The sequence below is a fragment of the Drosophila simulans genome, chromosome 2R (assembly GCF_016746395.2).
Source record: "Drosophila simulans strain w501 chromosome 2R, Prin_Dsim_3.1, whole genome shotgun sequence".
In the NCBI taxonomy this organism is placed as follows: Eukaryota; Metazoa; Arthropoda; class Insecta; order Diptera; family Drosophilidae; genus Drosophila; species Drosophila simulans.
The window spans coordinates 13,392,748-13,416,337 of NC_052521.2; the positions used below are offsets into that span (position 1 = coordinate 13,392,748).

The 23,590-nt window shown below is 42.7% G+C and overlaps 4 protein-coding genes across 5 annotated transcripts; 1 reads left to right on the plus strand and 3 right to left on the minus strand.

Moving 5' to 3' along the window:
• Positions 1–13: 13 nt before the first annotated feature.
• LOC6734713 (exostosin-2) lies at positions 14–2,800 on the minus strand. Its single transcript, XM_002081684.4, has 3 exons — positions 1,222–2,800; positions 1,000–1,159; positions 14–944 (listed from the first exon to the last, which is right to left on the minus strand). Exons 1-3 carry the CDS (start codon positions 2,711–2,713, stop codon positions 443–445), a joined length of 2,154 nt encoding a protein of 717 aa, XP_002081720.1. The 5' UTR covers positions 2,714–2,800; the 3' UTR covers positions 14–442.
• Positions 2,801–2,873: 73 nt separating this feature from the next.
• Positions 2,874–3,848, minus strand: LOC6734714 (ATP synthase subunit s, mitochondrial). Its single transcript, XM_002081685.4, has one exon. The coding sequence runs from the start codon at positions 3,685–3,687 to the stop codon at positions 3,079–3,081; it is 609 nt and encodes a 202-aa protein (XP_002081721.1). The 5' UTR covers positions 3,688–3,848; the 3' UTR covers positions 2,874–3,078.
• A 327-nt stretch (positions 3,849–4,175) lies between these two features.
• LOC6734716 (leucine-rich repeats and immunoglobulin-like domains protein 1) lies at positions 4,176–23,540 on the plus strand. The gene is made up of 9 exons (XM_016168202.2): positions 4,176–5,160; positions 18,023–19,052; positions 19,543–19,614; positions 19,680–19,889; positions 19,955–20,098; positions 20,163–20,986; positions 21,049–21,405; positions 21,468–21,749; positions 21,809–23,540. The coding sequence occupies exons 2-9, from the start codon at positions 18,163–18,165 to the stop codon at positions 22,903–22,905; spliced, it is 3,876 nt and encodes a 1,291-aa protein (XP_016027923.1). The 5' UTR covers positions 4,176–5,160; positions 18,023–18,162; the 3' UTR covers positions 22,906–23,540.
• On the minus strand, positions 10,568–12,839 carry LOC6734715. 2 transcript variants are annotated; one of them, XM_016181828.3, is made up of 2 exons: positions 12,592–12,839; positions 10,568–12,518 (listed from the first exon to the last, which is right to left on the minus strand). In XM_016181828.3, the coding sequence occupies exon 2, from the start codon at positions 12,486–12,488 to the stop codon at positions 11,376–11,378; it is 1,113 nt and encodes a 370-aa protein (XP_016027924.1). In that variant the 5' UTR covers positions 12,489–12,518; positions 12,592–12,839; the 3' UTR covers positions 10,568–11,375. The 2 variants fall into 2 exon arrangements, with proteins under 2 accessions (XP_016027924.1, XP_016027925.1); XM_016181829.3 differs by having other exon boundaries at positions 10,568–12,540; positions 12,592–12,746.
• Positions 23,541–23,590: the final 50 nt, after the last annotated feature.

Below are 23,590 nucleotides of genomic sequence, written 5' to 3' on the forward strand. Positions count from 1 at the left end.
TTACAGGCCAGTTTTTTAAATTATTGATTTGAAATCAAAATAAAGTCTAGATATAAGCTGCCAATATAACGATCTACGACTACAATAATAATAACTTATAATAAGTCCAAAGAACGGACGTTAATTCAATTAATTGTTCTAAAGAATATTCAAACTATTTTGATAATTATGTGAGAGTCCAAATTGAACACTTGGATTTTTGAGTACCAATGAGAAGTCAAACATAAAACCAGACCTGCCTCCAATAGTCATCTCTATCACATCTCAATGACCAAATTGATTTTCTAAGCGAGATCCAGATAAGTTGGCCTCTTTATCCGTTAAGGTATTGCTATGATATAATCGAACATTAGATTTCCATTAGAGTTGAGCGGTATCCTCAGAAGTCTTTGGTATATCTGCATAGGTTCCTCTGGAATGTTGGCCTCATAGCTAAGAACCCTTATAAGCTACCAATATCATTGTAGCGCTTCAACTTGTCCGGGAAATTGTCCCGGAACAACACAGGATCCGCTCTGAACTCCACCGTGCGAAGTGGCATGCGCCCGTAGATTTTCGAGAAGCGATCAATGCAAGCCGAACGTTCACGCATGTGATTCAGATCGGCGGAAAGCATTTCCGTATTGGTGCACTCCGGGCACTTAAACTTCTTTCGAGGAGTAACCTTAATGGGCGGATTGTTGGTGATGTTGGCCACCAGAAAGTTCATGGCAATGTCCTCGCAGTTCATATGCTCATCCACCCAATCCTTGATATCCCCCGGCATGGCATGTGTGTACATGTGACTCCAGTACTTGTGATGGAAAGCAGCGCCGGTAAGAACCATTGATATCTGGTTTGTCCACTCCGATTCGTAGTGCCAACGCATCGTGACATTTTCCCAAACATGAATTCGACTGGGAAAGCCCACAATGTGATCAGGAAACTCTCGCCAAACTTCATAGCTGCAAAATAATAATAATTAGTCACGAATTATCTTGAAATACAACTTATATTTACCCAAAATCCAACTCATCAGTGGTCAGCATTATGATGTCATCGTCTATGGTTAAGATAGCTTCCGTTTCTATTTCTGGATATGGATAGAATCGATTGGATAGCTTGTTCTCCTTGGTTTGCCGAATTTTCAGAGGCTTCGATATAGATGGAAAGGTGGATACTAATCAAGAAATATTAGGGATTATTACTTATGTGGTAGTTGTGGACTTTTAAAGAACTCACAGTGCGGGGGAGACTTTTTCTGATTATTCCAAATCACTAAAATGCTTTGTAATGATGGCACCACAGCGAGCTTCTGAATCAGCAGGAACAGACTCTCCACGCGATCGTAGGTGAGGATGACGGCGGTGAAGCCCTGTGATTTCGGTGCCAGTGAGGGCAAGAACAGCGGATTGAAAGTGGAACGGGCGTTGGTATCAATGGTATTCCACTGGCGACTGCTACGGGCTCGCAGCGGAAAGATCCTACTCTCCAGCACCTCAAGAGCAGTTAGTGTCACAGTCTTCAGATCCTTGAAGTACTTGGAGAACAACCACTGCACTTGCTTCTGCATTTCAACTATCTTAACACTCGATATTGCTTTTAGCTTCTGCATTACGGAGTGCAGTTCGTTTTCGCGTATACGAACGGAAGCCAGAGACCAGTCAATCACATCCTCGAAGGGTAGCACATAGTTGTCCACGGCAATTACGGGAATACAGTGCTGAGACATAATCTCTACTAGATCGGGTTGACCCATGCGAAGACTGCGACCTAGCAGGCAAAATTTACCGCGGGACAGCAGCCGAGGATACTCCAGCGATTTGTGGTGCTGCGACAAAGGGCAGCGCATTGTGAGATCCAAGTTCTCGCAGGCACCCAAAAGAAGCAACTGCTCGCTGTGGGCCAGAGATAACTCCCTCAGAGTCCTCACGAAGCGAGGAAGAATGTTCAGCTGGGCTACTACCAATAGGAACTTCCTCTGGGCCGTCGCATGTGCATGTTGCCGCACCAATCGTGGACTCCAGACTGGAATGGCGACATCAAAGCCCGGGCGATAAGACCAAGAGTCAAAGCCACCGCCAAAAATGATGGCATTATCCGTATTCACGTCCAGCACAGTGTTATAGGATGGAGCTCCGCCGGGCAGCATGTTAAAGATGATGTGGTTGGCACCACGATCCCAGAAGTCCAGGGAAGCCAAGGCAGCGCCCGCCAAGTGCTTGTCGAAGACATTCTGGTTCAGCAGATCCAAACTGGGCAGAAACAGGCACGCTTCGTTCGGATTGGACGTGTAGTAGCGACTCTTGAGAACCGCCTCCAGTATTTGGAAGTACTCGCTGGACAGGGTGGTGGCCGTTTTGTCGCTCTGCTCGTCAACAAACTCCTGCAGCGGATAGATGTAGACCTTTAGGCGGTCGTGCTCGCATTTGTAGATGTTCAGGCAGTCCCAGAAGGTGCAGTTTACATTCCGTGCCCGCTGTTCGGCCTCCGGATTTACGGCGACCTCCTGGATGTGCTCCAGGTCGAGGATCAACGTGCGCGAGTCCCTTTTCCCATGGAAGAATCCATCCCGTGGGCTGCTGGAGAGATCCCAAAGCAGAAAACCCGCGCAGAGCGCCACAATCACCAGTAGCCCGTAGGTCAGGCAGTTAAGTATATGTTCCCTGGGATTGGTGTGCGATATGGCCCGCGACTGGGTCACAAAACTCAGCAGATTCTTTATTTTTGTCATTTTATTGCTATTTTCACATATTGTCCTTTTCCTCTTACTCCAAAGATAACATGACCGTATAACGGTCAACCAAAAATACTGATATGACAGTGTTGGCTATAGACCGTTAAAAATATATACAAATACAGCAACAAATCGATATATATATATAAAATATAGCTCGTGTCAATAAATATATTTATGAATTAAAGGAGTTAATTCTAATCAATAACATTTTATTTAAGTTTTATGACTATTAAACTTATAGAACATATAGCCAATTTTTACCCACTGTGCCAGCCACAGCTTTTCAGCTTTTCTCAACACTGCAAAAGGTTTTATTGACAACATTGGACCAAACCAATAAGTTCGTGTTCTGCTGAGGATTATTCTTTGGGCTTCAGAGTTAGGCCCATCTTGGTAGCCTTGATATCACAGCTGGGAAGCTGTTTCTTCAGAGAGGCGGCTACAGCCTCCATGTTCTTCACGAAAATCATATCGAATATGAGCAGTTGTCGCAGATTCTTGAGCTCCCCAATCACAGCAAGGCCGGAGTCCGTGATGTTGTAACAACCGGAGACCTGGAGTCGCTGCAGGGAGCTGCTGATGTGATGAAGACCCTCCAAGCCATCGTTCTCCAAGTGCTTGCAATTGTGGAAGATGACTGTGTCGATGCTCCGGCAGTCCTTTAAGTGCTCAAGTCCTATTTTCATGATTGACGAATTTGACGCGTCCACCACTTTGATGCAGAACTGTGTATTCTCTCCCGGCAACGAGTTGTAATCCTTCCACAGCCTGGAGGGACTCTCCACAAAGCGCACTCCGCCTCCGTTTTTAATAATCCACTCGGCGCACAGGCGGTTGGCACCCACTTTTGATAGCCGCTCCGCGTCCACCTGGTTGAAGGCGACAGCTACATAGCCCCAGATGCCTCGCTGATCCTTGGGATCCCTGGCGAGTAGTTGCGTTATCCTGGGCAGCTTATTTAATAACATTTTGGCGAATGGCGGAACAGCTGAGCCCGTCCGTTGTTTTGCAACACTATGTTGTGGGATGCCAGTTTGTCAATTTGGAAGGAATTAAAACGTTTTCGTATTTAAACTTCATTTTGCTTAACTTATTACATAAAAACAGCTTTATTTGACAATTATTGCGCTGTAGTGTGTTAACAACTTTATGATGAGATAGCGCAGCATCTTGAAACGAAATGTAACGAAAATGTATATTAACATAATGTAATTAAAGGACCGTTACATTACATGCCGGCAAAAGGGGCGTATTTTACAGCACTGTATATAAAGTGCTTAAGGCTTAAATATTACTTATAAATTAAAGACTATAAATACTGCATTAATAAAATAAATAAAATTATTTATGTTCCATGTAGTTGCAGTTTTAAAGTAAGTGTAGTAGTGATTGTAGTGATTATTTAGTGCGTTTTGTGTGGTTATTTCTAGCACGTTTCCACCGCACCTACGTATTTCTCCACTCTCCAATCACGGTCACTCTGTGTTCAATTTTCACGGCAAGCAGTTCGTTCGTGCGCGTCGCTGCTGCAATCAATTAATTGAAAACAAGATCGGGGTAAATAACTTTGGTAAATGATCAAAGCGTGCGCCGCCACAAAGCCAATACGAATCGGTTTCCGTGCGCCAATTGCAAGTGCGCTGCTCAAATCCACAGAAGTTCTTGCGTGCGAGCGACGGAGATAGCGTGTGTGAACATAAAATCACGGCAATAACAAAAAAAAACGAAAATAAAAAGAAAACAACATACATATGCTTGTGGCAACGATTAAAACGCCAACGAGCCTTTGTTTAATGCGCCTGATAAGTGAACAAATCGCGGTTTTAGAACAAAACTGAGAGAGGCAGCAAACAAAGTAGCAACAAATAGGCCCCCCGCCTCCGTCTCTCTACTCCATCGAAAATCACGCATTACGTCCACTGTTGTTGTTCTCGTCAATGAGTGCGCGGGTGTGCGTGCACGTGTATGCGTGTGTGTGTGTGTGAGCTTGCCGCCACCGCAATTGAGGAAAAATACACCAATACATGGGCGGCAAATAAAAATAAGCTGTGCATGTGTGCGTGTGCGCGCAGTGACGTCGCCGTTTAGAATCGAACGTGTTAAAGTGACGAATAAACAACAAGCGGGATTCGGATTTGGATTTGGACTCTCGGAATAGCAATAGGAATCAGAATCGGAATCGGAATCGGGAATCATCATCAACATCATCGACGCAAGAGATAGACAAACAAAACAGACAGCCAAACATTTCTACATTTCCTTCGCACATCGCCGCAAATGTGTGTATATGCGCGACGTACGTAATAGTTTGCCGCCGCAGACATTAGGGCTCTGTTCTGTCTCTCTCGCTAGCCGTCCCTCTCTTTCGCTCACGCCCGCTTGTTTACACAAACGCCCACACCCCCCGCCCACCGTTCACCGTTCGCCGTCACTTTGAATAGGTAAGTAAATGCCGCATTCCGCCGCCTAATTAAGTTACCAATTGAGTTTCGCCGAATTCTACGTTCACTTTGTTAATTCCTGTTTAGTTATATAGTTATAATGGGTATTATTCTATAATATAATTGATTTTAATTGTTGCAGTGCAGCTTAAATAGGTTTATTATATATTATTATTAAATATTTAAATACCTATATGTAGTAAGTTAAACTAACTAAGTTCTCCATACAATTTTCATCTTAATTAATTTACAAGTTATTAAAAGAACTCAAGCAGAGTCCAGTCCAATGTTTCAAGTATCCAGAAAACGTTGGGGTCACACCGCTTGGACTCCATGTATATCCGTAGTTCTATTCTGAACTCCCGAGGCACCCAGCGGGGTCTAAGCAAAAGATGAATGATATACCGGGTATGGCCATGTTAGATGATAAATGGCGCGCTATATTAAATGATTTATTTCGCTGGATCCCCCGAGTTCATTGTGCCCACACCCCTCCTCCACCCAGTTCGCCCCCCCTCGATCGCTAATCTGCGGTATCTCACATTCAGATTTGTGGCGCAGATTGGGGTCGGAGGTAAATGCTGAATACGTTGAATAGAGTAAATGGCTGGCAGGCCAGAACACGCGCCTAAAAAGCCACAGAGATCGCAATAAAAGAGCCCGGACAATTTAAGACTGGAAATGGGCAGCTAAATTCCATCAATCAATTTGAAAACATGAGCAAAACACTGTGGAATTGATCAAGAACACGTTGAGGAAACGATGTGATGTGATCTTTGTCTACTTCCAGTCCCGAAAAGGTTCAATTAAAGTTACCTAAGCTTTCTATATTATATACTATATTATTTACTTGTGCTCTGTTTCTATAGTTCTACAATTCTGCGAAAATATAATATAATTAGTATCTAGCGGATATGCCCAATGTTTTTATTGCATTATTATCCACAAGCGATTCACATGCTGAGTCAACTGACATTTCCTCAATAACACAAAAAGTTCGCAGATTGATTTTAATGGCATTCGCATTCGTGTACGTTTGTTTTTCGCTGGAACTAATCGTGGAATAATCATTTCCACTGCTTCTAATAACTTTCCAGTGGCAATTTTTAAAAACAAAAAAAAAAAATGTTTTTTCCACATTCTACATACCTTATTGTTTTTAGCGCTGTGCCAGTTATTCTACGCCCAGTTGGTTGGCTATTGAGTTATTATACCCATTACTTGTAGAATAAAAGGGTATACTAGATTCGTTGGAAAGTATGCAACAGGCAGAAGGAAGCGTTTCCAACTATATCCGTGTATATAAATAAAGTATATACATCATTGATCAGGATCAATAGCCGAGTCAATCTGGATATGTCCATCTGTCAGTAACGGGTATCTGATAGTCGGGAAACTTGACTATAGCATTCTCTCTTGTTTTTTTTATATAGATTCCGCTTTCTGCCGTTTTCTAATTAGTTATAATTACACTTAATGCAATTTAGTTATGAGGTTCTGTTTCTGTGCCCACATTCGTGAGCTCCTCAGATGGCTGTTCGTGCCGTTTCCATTTTTGCATTTATACATTTTAACATTGATGGGGGATTTTATGATTAGTGCAACTAGTTCGTGTTGTTGCATCTGACTGCTCTTTCTGTTACAAGGGCCGTCTAAAATCTGATGAAGGAGGGGAGGGGGGAGGGAGGAGGAGGCGGAGCGGGCAAAGCGATTAGGTACACAAAAGCCCCATCGGACAGCAAGGCGTCGATGCAATTTGTATTTGTAAGATTCTACTTGGCCCGATAAGCAAGTCCAAGCAGCAGGAATTTCCCCAACTCTGCATTTTGGGTTCCATGGCCCCTGGAAAAGGGAAATATCGAGATTATTTGGTCATAAGGCGGTTCTCCCCATCATTTTTGCACTAATGGCTCTTCAGATTCTACTTTGCATATTGTATTTAATAGAGAATGGGGCATGCTGAAAGTACAGTTTTTAGTTGGAAAATGTTTTAATATATAAAAGCTCACATTAAGCAATAAATAACCTTTAAAATTCAAACCAATTGTTTAGATTTTCTAAGAATCTGTCAGCTTTTGCAAAACTTCTTTTGAAGATTTATTGCATTTCAGCCCACAAGTTGCAAGTAGCAGAAGACAGGAGCTTAGATTCCGTACCTGAGCATAATATATTATTATGCAACCGCCTGGTCAGAGCGAGGTGTGAATTCTAGCTAAATTCAGTATCACCTTCGCATCATATGCATATGAGCTGTGCAATTTCAGTCGTAGATTGCATCAGGTGGTCTCATAAATAAATGCATTTAATGCTCCGCTGGGTCGCATGGAGTGAATGGGGTTCCTGGGTTGGCTCTGGATCTGCTTGGGTTGGATGGTCTGGATGGATGATGGGCTGATGGTGGTGCGCTGGCCCTGGGGAACTGGCCAAAGACTTGACCATGGCATGTCGCTTGTCTCACGAAAGCATCTCGCCATGATGGAGGCAAGCTATGGCCATTGCCCGGCTCCTCATCATTAGCAATTTGAAATGCACTCGAAGTGTGGTGCGAGATCGGAGATGCCGGGGCTGTGCGAGTGTATCCAATTATTTCAGCATTTTATGGCGTAAATTTCCTTAAACCCAAACCATTATTCAACTGAAACGAATCGCACCAAAAAAGAAACCCAAGCAGAATAACGTATGCAGTTCGCCCAGCTCCCCCCTCGGATGCCCCATGTCTCCTCCGAAAAGGAGAGAAGCACAGCTCCACGGCAGCAACAAATCTTAAAAAGGCATCAAGATTATTGCGCAGAAAAATTCTTTTCTTCACACCTCGACCAGACAACCCAACGTCGTCGTCGTCGTCGTCGTCGTCTTCAATCCTCAAAGGTCTGGCATGAAAAAAATAAGAAATAAACGAAACAAAAAACAGAAAAAAAAACTAAACAGAATAAGAAACTCAAAGAATTAAATGCGACTTCAAAGAAAGGTAAAACGGCAAGCGGAGCACGGACAAGAAATATGGTCAAAACGAAGCTACGAGGGCCAACACCACCAACAATGGACATCATGTGCAACAACAATAAAAACCAATTTAAGCCGACGTTCGAGCAGGCGGCTTAAAGTGTGTGGCAGGAGTGTGGGGCAAGCACCATGGCGTACAGAGAGAAAAACACACCGATCGAGAGATGAGACCCATCTTCTTGCCATCGTATGCAACTTAGTGACTGATTTGATAGATATGAAATTTGGTATGGAAAGAGCTATTGCATCTATCTTATAGCTTTAATTATCAAAAAAGGAAGAATAACTTTCATTTACATAATAAAGAAAATTTAGTCTAGTAGTTATGATATTTCCTATGGAAAGAGCAAAAGAAGCAAGAAATGCTGCATTTATATGATAAAACAATCTGTACTAAAAGTGATCAGCATATACATGTACTACGTAGGGATTTTTCCTCAGTGTACATATGGTGTGGCGTGCGGAGGATTCCTCGTGGCTCTACCTTCTTGTCGGCTTTCGTTTAACTGACGTCCCGAACACCACAGAAAGGGCCACAACAACAACAGAAACAACAGCAACGAAGGCAACGCATACACACAATCAGTTTCAGAAATCAGATTCGGTTCGAAGTTGAATAGTTCTGCTGCTCGGAATTATGTGTACGTACGTATGTATATCTTGTAGCTACGTGCGGCGTATCTTTGTCACTGCACCGATCTATGCTGGCACTATCTACATGTCTGTGCGGTTGAGTGTGCAACCTACACAGCTGTAACTTGAATTAGGGATATGTGTCTTCGGTTTTCGAACCAACTTGGATCACTTTCCAGAGAAGAAAAGCATTGGATACCATGTACCAAACATGTCAAAGTCAATTTTGGGTTAAGGGTTTTTCGGCTAATATGCAAATGGGACATAGTTTCGATTCAAAAGGGATGTCATTTGAAGAGATCCCAAAGATAAGATCGGTATGGGAAATATACATTTAAACAAGTTCACTCTATCTCTATACCATTGAAACTCAAAAAATATGTTATATTCTCCAATTTATTTACTTATTTTATGAATATCGTATCCTTTGTGTCACGCTTATTCAGTAACTCTCATTCATTGAAAACAAACTACACCATTGAATAATTTATTTTTATACGATGCATTTCGATTTTATGAATGCACAATGGCAGGGATTAAAGGACATTTCCAAAAAGTCAAGCTCATGGTCTATTATCCTATTATTATTATTTATCCCAAGTACTTTTCACCTTTCCCACACTCAAACACACACTCACACACCCTTCTAACACTGAATTTGTAATTCCCAAAGTGGCAGAAACTCCAGAAAAAGAGGGCAACCCAATCCGCTCGAAAGAATTGAGAGGAAAAACCCGAAGCGAATCCCAATCAAAAGACCCTTCTTTGCGAGAAACAGATGCTCCCTTCTAACACGCACACATTGGAATAGAGTCCCTACACATGTGTATATATATATACGTATATTTGACCGATCATATCCAGTAACAATGCAAGTGAAATCCCAGAATCCCTTCCTCTTTCAGCCCAGTTGTGCAGTTGTTGTTGCTCCGTCTTTGGAAAACGAGGCCCAATCCAGTTTTCTGTTCTCAGTTTTTCTGCTCCGTAGCTGCCTGCAGATCTTGAGTTGATTTCGTTTTGGCTTTTGGTTCCTGGAGTTTTTCAGAATTTCGTGCTGTGCCTGGGCCGCTTTTGTTGTTGTTGTTGTTGTTGCTGTTGTTATTTTGCCTTTTGTGTTTTTATTTTTTCTTCACACCTTCGAGCAGAAGGCAAGGGGCAGCCAAACTGAAATTTCAACGTTGACTGCAAATCCAATTCAATTCCCAATGGCGGCCCCCAATGCACTGTATAGTGTGCGAGCGAGATGGCCGAAGGCGGCAGAGCGAGAGCGCGATATGAGATGGTGGGGATTGGGGATGGGGGGATATTCTTCCCACAGCCGGTTTTTGGTGTTGGTGTCGCGCTTGGTTTTCTCACTTGGCCCGATCCGAAGCTGGCTGGCCTTTTGTATTTCGTGGGCCGCGATTCTGGGACCACAGCGACTGACAGCTCCAAAGTTTTTGAAACTTCATACCAGTTACTTGAAGAAAACGAGGGTATGCGATAGCTTCATCTAAATATTAATTAAAAACAAAGGGAGGCGTATACAGCTAAGTAAAGTATTTTGAGCTACTGAGCACATAAACTACAAACTACACCTAGCTTAGTATAAGATCCTAAACTGTATCTGTAAGTATGTTCTGTACAGGTCATCAGATAGTCGATGCCATGTTCCATACCAACATAAGACTGCTTAAGCAGGATCGGTTCTTTACTTTTTCCTTCGCTGCGTTAAGATCCCTTGACAGTCGGCTCAATGTGAGCATTTTTCTTTCTTTCGCGCCAGCTTTAGTTTTTTTTTTTTTCTTATTCTTTTTCTTTATTTTGCATCTCGAATGGAATAAAATTTGACATGCTTGGGATTTTCATGAGAGCACAAAAAATCGGAAATTATTGCCGCCGCAGATTAATTTTGAACGCGCTGCTTGAGCTCTCCTCCTGCGGCTTTTTTGCTTTTATCTGATGCACAGATACAGAAACAGATACTCGAATATACGAGCAGCTTAAGTCGCGGGGATTACAAGTCGTCGTTTTGGTTCAAGGTGAGCGATCCAGCTTTGGACGTCAGTCGTCCAATGTCTTCTACACTAACTGGCGATACCAAGGTGTACTCCGCTTGGGCGACGAGGCCTTCCCAGTTTGACAAACACCATAAAGCGTAAAAAAAGCGCGATATCAGGGGGCGATTTGTTTATCATCTGCCTGATAAGCGCGCATTTCGGAAGGCCTGACTGTTTGTGTAAAAACGGTGCAAGTCTGTCACTCGTCGTACTCAGGCATGATATCACCGCCGAACACACTTTGCAAGGGTTTTTCTGGGAAATCAGCTGGTGCAGGATAAGATTAGCGCCACCCAAAAACGGGCAAAGTACCGGAAAAAACATACAAAAACTCGATTTCTTGTTTTACTTATGAATTTATATTATAAATAACCAATATGGACACATATAAAAATCTCAAAGATAAGAAGATGCATTTTGCTCACGAAAATTTTGTATTATATGAACCATATTGTTTAGATCCTCACCGAAAAGTTGTTGCTTCTACTTTCTTATAATTCCTTCGAATATTAGTGCCCATATCCAATATCGTTAATAATTTTAATTTAGTTTATAGAGCCGCCCGTTTATATCGGCGCACTCAAAGATGGTGTTCAAATACTGCGGCATAGGATAGGTAATCGAGTTGTAATTAGAACATGAACGACACACTACTAGTTGATTGATTCTAGGTTTCGATGATACCTTCCTAGTACTGGGTTTCTCCAGTTTGCTTTCTCTCAAATTGGCTGCCTCCAATGCCTCTTTCTTGAGTTTGGCTGCTTGAATCCGGGCACTGCGACGTAATACAATGGGTGGTTCTTTGACCTTTTCTGGCCTATCTAATTGTTTCCAATCTACTGCCATTCTGGAATTCTGTTTCTTCTTATCCTTCTGCAATAGCTGCTGCTCCTTTTTGAGTTTTGCTGCTGACATCCCCGCACTTCGACGTAATACCAGTGTTGTTGAGCAATCAGTACTGCTTTTACTCGAATCCTTTTTGATTCGTCCTGGTTGACGCTGCTTACCTAATCCTAATTTTCGGCGATAACCGTGTTGCTGCGACTTTTTCTTTTGCTTCGGCAAACAAGCAGCCATTTCCATGTCCTCAAAATATTTGCTGACCTTGTGCTTTACTGTCTTTAATATCCTTGCGAGAGCCACCTGCTCATCATCTATTTCCATAGAATTCTCCTTGCCTTGGTCTAAAACAATAGGACTAGAGGATATCACAACCTTTTTGGGCCTTCCGCGCGGTCGTCGTGGTTTCTCAGTTTCCAGACTAGGCTCGGCTTCGCTGATCCTTTCCATTGGATCCACACTTAGTGGAGGTTCCATATCTACGTCAGAACTCATTAGCCCCTTATCAGAAGTATTCTTAGCTGATTGCCTTCGCGATTTGCGTTCAAATATATTCGGATTTATCAGGTTCGAGATTTTTGTATCCTTATGGGATCGAAGAGGTTTAATTCTAAAACGCTTATTTCGTTTGGACTGATTCTTTTTTAGCGAGTTCCCAGCTTCAATATCCTCACAAAGATTGTATAGGCTATAAAGCTTGCCACTAACATTAACGCAATTCAAGTACTTATTTTCTGGTCTCAATTTATCACAATTTAAAGTGCGACACTTATTATATATAGTGTTTAGATAGTTATACTTCCTTAGATTCATTTGTGTGGTGTATTTGACTTCTTGAAAGAACTGGAATATTTGGAGGAGAAGTCTTCAGTTATATTCAAAATGCAGAAATCGAGCAATTCTACTGTAGACTTACCTCAGATCTTCTGAAGACAATTCTGCTGCTTACACATTTGTTTACAAAGTTGTTTCTATAAATTAATTGTATTTTACTTTGTTGTGTGATTTGTGTGTCAACAGAGTGAAGTATATTTTGATATGAGCCCTAGTCAGTTTGTGGTTGTGAAGCTGATTTAAAAAGCTACTGAGTTGTATTCTAAATACAGTTTTTGTTTTATATGTTGGCTAAGCAATTTCGAAACGAAGATGAAAGCTGAAAGATGAAGAATACAAACTATTTCCATGGAGTAAACATTTAAGTTTATTTTCATGAGCAGCTGAGCTTAAAGGAAAACGCAAATTCACCTGACTGCTGGCCACCACACCCAAAATAAGGTAGATACGGCTAGGATACGATATTTGGCATATGATATCACTGATATCACACGCCTCGCGCTTATCAAAGAACACGAACAACAATGGAGCAACAACAACAACACAACAAGCAGTTGTTGCGCTTTATTTACTCTTTATTTATGCGCCTTAGACCAATCAAGCAAAACGGTTTATCATTGAAGCGATAAAAAATACCTTAATTTATTATGCACACACACACCGAGAAAAGCACTGACATTTGTGTTATACATGTATGAAGAAACGGTTCGGAGCCAAAGAAAATAATAATAATAACAATAAATGTTTACTAATTGCGCAAAATTGAACTTGAAAATGTGAAATGTGTAAATACGCAAGTCAACAAACTTATGGAGTGAGTTCTTTGTCTGTTTAAACAGTAAAAAACGCTATTGGACTTAAAGATTATAGTTGATATCAAAGGAAATATCCGAGAAATTGATAAGCATTTTATTAAAAACGAATAAATGTAGTATTAAAATTTTAAATACCACATGGAATATATTATTATATTAATTATATTATATTCATTTGCTCACTCATAATAAATGCTTGTTTCCATTTTATTTTAATTACTTAATTCAAGTGATTTTCCGCCAGAACGAAAGTTCAAGTGACTACCGATTTGCGGTCGAGTTAACTCTGGCAACTCGGCTCATTTTGGTCGGATTAACAGCAGAAAAGTTGGCCTGTAAAATGAACAAAGCGCGCAATTATAAACTCTATTTTTTTTTTTAAGTTATTTAATTAGCGGACCCAAGCGGAGAGGCTGAAAAAATACGAACGACGTCTCTCGTATCTAGAGTGGAAAATTAATGGCTACAAAATTAAATTTATTTTTGAACAAAAAAAAAAACGAGGGAAAAAAGCAGAAGAGAGGCAAAAACAACAACAAGAGCAACGGACCTGGGCTGCCAGACAGCCTGGCAATTTTGTTTCTTATTGGATTTTTATTCGAGCTTGCGAGCGTGTGTGTGTGTGTGCGCGCGTTAACGTAAGTGTGCGAAATTTATGTTGCTATTTGCGTCGCTGCCCACTGTTATCATGGGTTCTGCCCGATGTGGTTGTTGTTCTTGTTTCTAGTTGGCTGCTGGCACGTTACCTAATTAGTTGCCGCAGACAGCGCGACGTTTTTACCTTTTAGCGCTACACGTACACAAACACATTTACAGTTTACGTATTTATAGTGGTGTGCGGTCGCTTTGACGTAACACATTACGACAAACGGGCAGCGACGTCGACGGCGACTGCATTCGATTTCCGTTCTCTGCCCACGCACATGCATATTGCACACATCACCACAGCGGAGGCAGCGCTGCAGCAGCGCTGTAAGCAGAGGCAGCGGCAGCGACGATAGAGAAAACTTAGCAGAAAGATACAAATGCAAAGACCGCAAATAAACACGCGACAAAGTGCAGCTTCAACGTTTTGTCTTGCTCTTGCTTCTGCATTTGGCTTTGTCTTGCTAACGGTCACAGTGGGGCAAAATAGTCAAGTTTCTTTTAAACTTAAAAAGTGAATTGAATTTATGAACGATTAAGTAGAGGTAATTTATATGAAATTATTTATTATTATGTTTTAAATGTATAAACATTTCAAAAGGATAAAACCAATTTGTCGCTAGTTTATTTACATTTATGAAAAAGAATCTATGTTAGAACTGTATATTTGACAGTTTTTTTAATCTAGTTTTTAACAGTTGTCTTTCTATTATGGTTTTATACTGGCCATCCGCATTATGTGCTCAATAACCGACGTGCTTGTTCCACTGTGCCGCGGGTTTTGGCAGCATCGCATCGCTTGAGTTGCAGCTGCTCGGCGACCCCACCTCACCCCACCCCACCCACTGCTTGCCACACCGCCACCTCTCGCCCCCACTCCCATTTTTCACCTCAATTTTCCGACCGCCCACTGGCAGCGTTTTGGTTTATTCTCCTTTTGCTTTTTGACTCTGTTATTTTCTTTTCATTTTTTTTTTTTTTCCTGACTTTTTTATACACACGCCAACGACAGCGAGAAGATAAAAAAAACACTTGAACAAATGCAACAGTCAGCTTATTCACAATGATATTGTGTATGGTATATTTTTATTCGTTTGGCAAAAGTAATAAACATCAGATAGAAAAACAAAATACACGGCAGACAAAATCATTTGGGCGAACCAAAATGCTTTCGCAAAGAAAAATAAAAAATAAAAATAAAAAGCAGAGAGCCGAAAATCGAAAACCGAAAACAAATCATGACAAAAAGCTGTGGGCGACAACAACAAGTCATGAGTGAAAAAAAAAAAGGCCAAGACAAAATTACCAATTTAAATGCTAAAATCCGTATCGACGACGGCTGAGCGAAAAGCCACTAAAAACTAAGCCAAATAAAACTGCAGCCCAGGCATTTAGTGAAGTAAAATGCTAATAAAGAAGTAGATACTGTGTGTGTGCTATACGCGACTGCACAGATACGATAATTATATAAACAACGAAAACTGATTGCCGATGTCGTTCCTAATGATCATCGCAAGATACACACGTTGATCATGACTGCGTTGTGTTTGGGATATGTGTGGCACATGCGTGTAGCATAAACATATGTGTGGATCCATCCACACAGTTCCAACTGGGAGCATTGTGTACATATATCAATGGGCGTGTATTATCATATCATCATCGCCAGCGGACAGGCGACAACGTGGACATTTTGTCGTTTTTATAAGAAGACAATACTCGGGGCCGAATTCGAACGTTATCTAATAAATTGTGAGGGAGTTGACAGCGGGCGATTGACAAAAAAAAAAAGGAAAAAATAATCAGAAAACATAAAAGCGACTGAAGACTGAAAAATTAAACAAGAAACGGTGTAGGAAATCTGCATTTGGTCATAAATATTGTTGTTGTCTGTAAGCTGTCCGAAAATGAGTTCAGAGTGAAAGCCCACTTCCCTTCCCAAAAAAAAAAAAAAAAAAAAAAAAAAAAAACAGATGGCGTGGGTTTTTCCCTCAAATCCCCCGACTTTAACCTTTTTCGGTGTAAACAGAACTCTGCGGCTTATCAATATGCGAATTAGCCAATGATTATGCATGCAAATCGATTCAAAATGGTGGCACACATCGGTGGGCAGAGGAAATTAGCGCTCTCTGCTGATTGGTGTGTGAAAATTGATCCACCAGATCGCCAGATAGCCCCCAAAGATAGTGATTTAATGGCCCGCATCATGCTTAGGATGTTCGGGTTCGGCCATCATCAAAGTGCTGCTGATCGATAGGTGCGAAAACGGACATATTGTTCGGATGATGATCGATAGCCATAAGCCCGCTTGAACTGCCAACTTTGGCAGCTTACTTTGGATACAGTTTATTGCAAAATAGCTTAGTTAATGCCAAATGATTATCTTTGGAACCTAAATGTATCTCATTTGGAAAAAAGCAATGTGAAGTATGCAATAGTTAAGTTTCCTATCTGTGTAATCATTTTTACCCTTGGAACCCCTATGCCAGCTAATATGTACATAGTTAATAAGGCCAATTTCCTCAATCCCAAGGTAAACCCTTTGATTAGCTCCAGTTTTTACCACCTCAAATAAAACGAAGCAAGCACTTGCAGCCCCACCAAGAAGTGTGTATTTGCCCCGAGCGATCTGTACAAATATCAACAAATATAAACATTTTCCTCTGTAGATACCGCGATCGAAGACAGTGCAAACCTATTGATTAGATAATTGCAGAGGGCTCTAAAAAATAAGAAATAAAAAGAAAACCCACTAAATGTAGAGCGGGAAACGTGCGACAATCTTTGGAGATACAGATAGGAAGATAGGAGGAACTCCTCCACGGAAACGGGGCCAAGTCTTCGACAGAACTACTAATCAAAGCCTCTTCACTTCGGACACTTGAGGTTTTCCCTGGCCAGCTATATATACATATATATAACTATATATAGGCATGGAGCTGTGAGAAATGTGGAGAAAAGTCTTTGAAGAAAATCTTGAGACCAAAGTAAGCGGTTGTTTCTGCTCGTTTTGTTTGGTTTCTTTTTTTGTTTTTTTTGTTGCCTCCGCTGGTGTGTTACTAAATTTGGTTGTCTGGGCATTTCTACGCGAGTGTCTAAATGTATCTGTATCTGTAGCTGTGTTCGTACCACACCATTTTTAGTAGCCTGTCTATATATGTAGCATACTATATGGTATGGCATTGTATGCCAGCTCTGCTCAACTGCGGTAATTGCCGACTATTTTCTTTAATTCGTTTCCAGCTGTCCTTTTTCTGTGGGTGGTGTGTGTGTGTGTGTGTGTCTATATGGCCTGGTGGGAAAGTGCTCCAGCATCATTTCTGCTCGCATCCGGGGGCCACCAAAAAGGTGATAGCAGCGACCACAAACGTACTTTATCTCTCCGCCGTACTGTCACCGAATTTGGCGAGCTTTTTGCTCCCAGCGCAACGCCCTCCGCATTTATGTATTCAAAATAAATAAATCCAGCGCACGCTGCACAATTCTGGAGCAAGATGAAGACATTACGTCTGAGTTTTTGAATTCTGCATTCCGAATGCCTCCGGGGGCCTCCGTCTGGCAGTAGAGACACTCGTGCTCGTGGTCGTCGCCACAGAAATGATGATGAGATGATATGTTTTGCTGTTTTTGCAACCACGGCAGTGCGCGGTGCTCGGTTGCTGTTTTGTTTTCATTATAAAATCGTTGGCTCTGCGCGTTTTTTTTCTTTTCGCACAAAACATCCGGTCGTATTTTAATTTAATGAGTATAAATTCTCTGCTCGGCCAGAGACACTGGCACTTTCTGCACAATTATTATTTATATATATTTAAAAGGCATTGGGCAAATATACAGTCGGTATATAAAAGCATAAAATGTTTTAAATAGTTTTCTTTCATGTTTTTTTCTTATTTATAAAACTATTTAAGAAACTAGTGTGACTTAGATTTGATATTATTTCCATTTAATTTCCATTTCCAAATGTAAACTTAAGGTATCTATTTTTTTCAAATATTTGTAGAGGATGTATAAACCCAAATCTGATCTTCTATTTCATTTCCATTCATTTCAAAGGAACTATGCAAGGAATACCAGAATGCTTGGCTGGCGCAAGGAGCTTTCCAACACTGGCCGAGGGCGAGTGATGTTCACTGGAAATAACGGCGCTTTCTTAACGCCGCTTGAAACTCAACGAATTTAACAAAAGTCGCAAAATGCACGTTTCAGCCATAAAAGGCCGACAGCCGCCGAGGGAGTCAAATGATGATAGCCCTATGGTCATTACTAATTATCGAATCTGCGACATCAAAACGAGTGGCAATGGCAAATATTTAATGTCGTGGAGTCGGCGTCGGCGGCGCAACAACAACAAAAACAGCAGCAGCAGCAGCAGCAAAAACAACAATGCGGCATCTGAAAGTCGCAGTAATGATAATTGCAATTATTCTACAACCAATGATTTCAATAAAATCAATAAATTGCTGCTAATTACGTACATGCTGCTGATAACAGCGGCCACAATTTGTCGAAGCGCCGCCCAGTCGCCGTCATCATCGAATGCCGGTGGAGTTGGAGGATCCGGTTCCACTGGGGGATCCCCCCTGAGTGCGCTGCTCAAATCCGGTGGCGCCTCCTACAATCAACAGTTGCCGCAACAGCAGCTCTTCGCCATGCTGACCAGGAATGGAGGTGGTTCGTCGGGCCCGGGATCGAGTGGCGGCAACAGAGGCTACACCAGCGCCAGGCAGCACTTCATGGCCCTCAGCGAGGATTACTCGGATGCGGATGTGGACGAGGAGGATATGGCTGCATTGCACTACCCGCTGTCTGCCTCGCATCCACCGGCTGGCGTTCAGGGATCCTCCTCCTCCTCCGGTATTTCAATACAGTCCGGATCGTTGGAGACAAACGGCTTCGTGGCCGACGATGGTGGACAGTACGAGCATGCCCAGAAAGCACTGGAGGCTGCTGCGGCGGCGGCCAAGGCCAGTAATAAGTACAACATCGACTGCCCCAAGGACTGCAAGTGCCTCAATGTTCTCTTCGACTGCGATAAGCTGCATCTGGAACGGGTGCCCGTCTTGCCCAGCTACGTGCAAACTTTGTAAGTATATACATAGAAATAGAGGAGGAATATTTAGGCAGAGCTTCAAAACCACTTTTGAATGGAAAAACAATTTGATCAGCTTCCCATTAACTTAAGGTCATTGTGGTTTTTCTTCTTCAAAAACTTCCAACTTCAGAAAAAATATTGGTGGAGTTTGAAACATTCGACAGTATTCAAATCCATAAATTCCTGGGGGATGAAATGGCGAGCCACCCCATCAGATATTCTCTGCGAATATAAATTACAGAGTGGCACAACCCTCTACATCGACATTTGGCCTCAATTTTAGCATTATTTTTTTTTTTTTTTTTGGGGGGTTGCGATTTTATCGTTGCGCTTTTAATCAATTTAATGCATGGCAAAATTATGCAAACGTCGTTCGGTTTTTATCAGTAGCTTTGCATCGATAATTGCGACATAATTGAGGTGCATTGAGCTAGCCAAGGATTTTACAAATGGCGTAAATTAACTTTTATCTTTTTCGAAGGCATCTGGCTAACAACAAACTGAACGACACCACCGTCCTGGAGATACGTAATCTGTTGAATTTGACTAAAGTGTAAGTGAAGCAGAAGCTTATCCAGATAAATACTATAAACTAATTATATTTTACATCTATTTTAGTTCATTAAAACGAAATTTATTGGAGGTAATCCCGAAATTTGTGGGCCTCAGCGGCCTGAAGCACCTGGTATTGGCCAACAACCATATTACCAGCATCTCCAGCGAGGCGCTGGCAGCTTTGCCACTGCTGAGAACGCTGGATCTGTCCAGGAATCAGCTGCGCACCATCGAGCTTAACTCTTTTCCGAAGTCAAATAACCTTGTTCACTTGTGAGTCGCCTGAATGTTCCTTGATTTAGGCAAATATTAACGTCGCATTCACCTTTCGCCCACAGAATACTCAGTTTTAACGAGATAACCAATGTGAATGAGCACTGCTTTGCGACTCTAAACAACCTAACAGACCTGGAGCTGAGTAATAATCGCCTAAGCACTCTGCCCATCAGGGTTTTCAAAAATCTGAATCAATTGAAGAAGCTGTAAGTTATTAAAATACTGCATATGGAACACCCCTTACAATGTTTATATTTCACTTTACCACAGAGCTCTCAACTTTAACCAACTGGAGATCAACTGGTCCACATTCCGTGGTCTGGAGTCGATGAAAAATCTTCAACTGAAGTCCAACAAAATCCGAGCGCTGCAGGACGGCGTCTTCTATGTGATGCATAAAATCGAAACCATTGATCTGGCCATGAACCAGATCAGTTCCCTTTCCCGCCAGGGTCTCTTCAATCTGACAAAGTTGCGCCACCTCAACCTGTCGTTTAATGCCATTTCACGCATTGAGGTTGACACTTGGGAGTTCACTCAGTCGCTGGAAGTGCTGGATCTGTCGAACAATGCAATCAACGAGTTCAAGCCACAGCATTTGGACTGCCTACATCGCTTGAAAACCCTCAATCTAGCCCACAACCGATTGCAATATCTGCAGGAAAACACCTTTGATTGTGTGAAGAATCTTGAGGAGTTGAACCTGCGGCGCAATCGTCTGTCCTGGATCATCGAGGATCAGAGTGCGGCGGCTCCGTTCAAAGCGCTCCGAAAATTGCGACGCCTGGACTTGCATGGCAATAATCTAAAGCAGATCAGCACTAAGGCGATGAGTGGCCTCAACAACCTGGAGATACTCAATCTCGGTTCCAATGCCCTGGCCAGCATTCAGGTCAATGCTTTTGAGCACATGCTTCGCCTAAATAAATTGGTTTTTAAATCGCTCAACTTCATCTGCGACTGCGATTTGATCTGGTTTCAACAGTGGCTGAAGAATCGTTTTCCCCAGCAGGCCGAGCACGCGGTGTGTGGCTATCCGGAGCATCTACTAGATCGGCATCTAAAGTCACTGAGCAGTTCGGAGTTGGTGTGTGGTAAGTGTGATATTATAATGTTTAATGTTTGGATAACTAACGCAATTATTTATCTCCTCAAGTGGACTCCCCGAAACCGAGAGTGGAACAAGAACCGGACGACATGCTGGCCGTGAATGGAGCTAACATCACTCTGGAATGCATTGCCAGTTCTCCGACAGCGGCCTCACTGGCCGCCGCCGATGAGCTGAAGATCAAATGGCGCCACGACAATCAGCATGTCCAGGAGCGACCGGCTGTGCACGACGGTTCTAGCACGGAAACGCAGATCCGCCATGATCTGAGCACCAATCAGACCTCCATCTATGGCTATCTGAGGCTCACGAATGTGACTTACGAAAGCGCTGGACGCTATCAGTGCGTGGTATCGAATGCCTTTGGAACCACCTATGCACAGAAGTTTAAGATATCTATAGGAAGTACGCACACACATCGCCTTTGCCATATATATTTATATTAATACCTATCTTTACATCCCCAGTTCATCCCACCTTTTTGCAAGTGCCGTCGAATCTAACGCTGGACGCTGGCGAAATGGCTCGATTGGTCTGCTCGGCGAGCGGTGATCCCACACCTGAGATAGCGCTGCAAAAGTTCGGCGGTAGTGAGTTTCCAGCGGCAACCGAGCGTCGGCTGCAAGTGATCCGCGAGGAGAACGCGTTTTTGATAACCAACGCTAAGCCCAGCGACTCTGGAATTTACACGTGCACAGCGTTAAGTGCTGCGGGCGAGATTAAGGTCAATGCCACGCTGGTGGTAAATGGTAGGTTCCTTTAAGCCTTTTACTTCGTTCTTCACTAATGTTTCTTCTTTTCAATGCAGACAAACCGCAGCCTAGCATTCCCTTGGTGCACCAGGAGGTTGTTGTGGGCCGCACATGTGTGTTGCAGTGTCTTAGCGAAACGGCCAATGCTGATTTTGAGCTAGAACATCCGCACCGCGAGTGGTTTAAGGAGAACAAACCGATACACATTTCGCCAACAGCTCCGGACGGCGATCGTTACTATTTTTCCAACAACAAGGAACTGCTTGTGATCCTGAATGCTCAGTCCAACGATGCTGGACACTTTCGCTGTGAGATAACGGACAACTCGCGAACATTTACGCTGCAGTCGGAGCTGGTAGTGGTCAAGGAGAACCTTAACTGGGACGTCTTGCTGATGGGCATAATCACAGTAACCGTCATCTGTGTTGTGGTGGACTGCTGCATCATTTGGTGCACTCTGCGCTATCAGAAAAAGAAACTACGCATGAGCATGGCTGCCGAGAGGCTGGCGGCTCGTACGCACGCTAGTCTACATTCTACTCTCGACAAGGATCAGACGCAGCTGACTACGCTTAATCGTACGCAGCTTAGACCACACCAATCGCAGCTGGTCCTAGACGGACTTCCCACGCAGCAGCAAACGCAGTTACGCCCGCGAAGCCCTGCGGACTTGGACAATGGCGAGGCGAACCACAGTCGCCTCATCGTGACGACAACGCCCTCCTACGAACAGCGCTGCCTGGAGCAGGGACTGACCCTAAGCTATCTGCTTCAGACGGTCCCGGAGGCCCAGCAGGATCATTTGTCCAGCAAGGACTCGGGCACCGGTTCGGATTCGGCTGTGAAACGCAGTCTGGAGGACTTTGCGGTGGCCATGCCCAGTCATAAGCATCACACCGACGACGAGCAGGAGGAGGTGGAGGTGGATGGAGAAAACGACCTACAGTACATGGAGCTGTACGAGGTGAATCATGCTGCAGCCGAGCAGGAGCACTTTCTGCAGAACAACAATCACAACTACGACGGTGGCGGGGGTGGCGATGAAGGTGGGGTCAACAAAATGGTGCCCAAGGCGCTGCTCCGCAAATGCAGCGCTGGTGACAGCGGCAGCAACTACAACTCCATCCAAAAGTGGACAACAGTGGACATTTGAGCGGAGGCTTAACCAAATGAGCATGATGATATCAGGATCATATACCAAAAACTGGAGGCTGCACCGTAACCCCAACCGCAGTCCGCCCCCAAAACGAACACAAAGACTGTTTAACTCGTAATTATAATTCGTAGATGGTGGCCCAGACTTTTGGACTGGCCACGACCATAGGGTAGGCGGCCTTATTGATGCCTTTGCTATGGAAATAGGACAGCTAGAGAAACATACCAGTGTCTTCGTAATTTATGAAATTAATCGTTAGAATCGATTATCATTAACGTGTAATGCATAATATTTAATTATCGTATATGTATATTTATAATTTTCTTTCGCTTGTGATATTATTTATTATTTTGATTGCCCGAGTTTTAGACGTAATACATTCACCACTGTATATATCACTTAGACTTTAATTGTAGTCGATATCGAATGGTTGCCAGTAAATCGGCTATGACAGCTCCAAATGAGTGGGAGTGTGTACCTTAGAAGAATATTTTGCAGTTACCTTTTGCTTTGATTAATTTTCTGTTTGAATTTGAAATTAGTTTGCCCTTTGATTGGCCTTGACAAAATTTGAAAGAATACAAAATGAAACAAAGTCAAAATATTTAATAAAATTATGCATTATTCCAATACGTTCTCGGAATTTTCAGTCAATGGGTATTTGGTGGAATGCTGCGCATAT

Bases quoted from the DNA above. Each gene is read 5' to 3' on its own strand.
- LOC6734713 (XM_002081684.4), bottom strand. From the start codon at position 2,713: ATGACAAAAATAAAGAATCTGCTGAGTTTTGTGACCCAGTCGCGGGCC. The intron at 1,160-1,221 runs GTGAGTTCTTTA...TTTCTTGATTAG, and splicing joins GAAAAAGTCTCCCCCGCACT to TATCCACCTTTCCATCTATA. The intron at 945-999 runs GTAAATATAAGT...ATTATTTTGCAG, and splicing joins ACTGATGAGTTGGATTTTGG to CTATGAAGTTTGGCGAGAGT.
- LOC6734714 (XM_002081685.4), bottom strand. From the start codon at position 3,687: ATGTTATTAAATAAGCTGCCCAGGATAACGCAACTACTCGCCAGGGAT.
- LOC6734715 (XM_016181828.3), bottom strand. From the start codon at position 12,488: ATGAATCTAAGGAAGTATAACTATCTAAACACTATATATAATAAGTGT.
- LOC6734716 (XM_016168202.2), top strand. From the start codon at position 18,163: ATGCACGTTTCAGCCATAAAAGGCCGACAGCCGCCGAGGGAGTCAAAT. The intron at 21,406-21,467 runs GTACGCACACAC...TTACATCCCCAG, and splicing joins GTTTAAGATATCTATAGGAA to TTCATCCCACCTTTTTGCAA. The intron at 21,750-21,808 runs GTAGGTTCCTTT...TTTTCAATGCAG, and splicing joins TGCCACGCTGGTGGTAAATG to ACAAACCGCAGCCTAGCATT.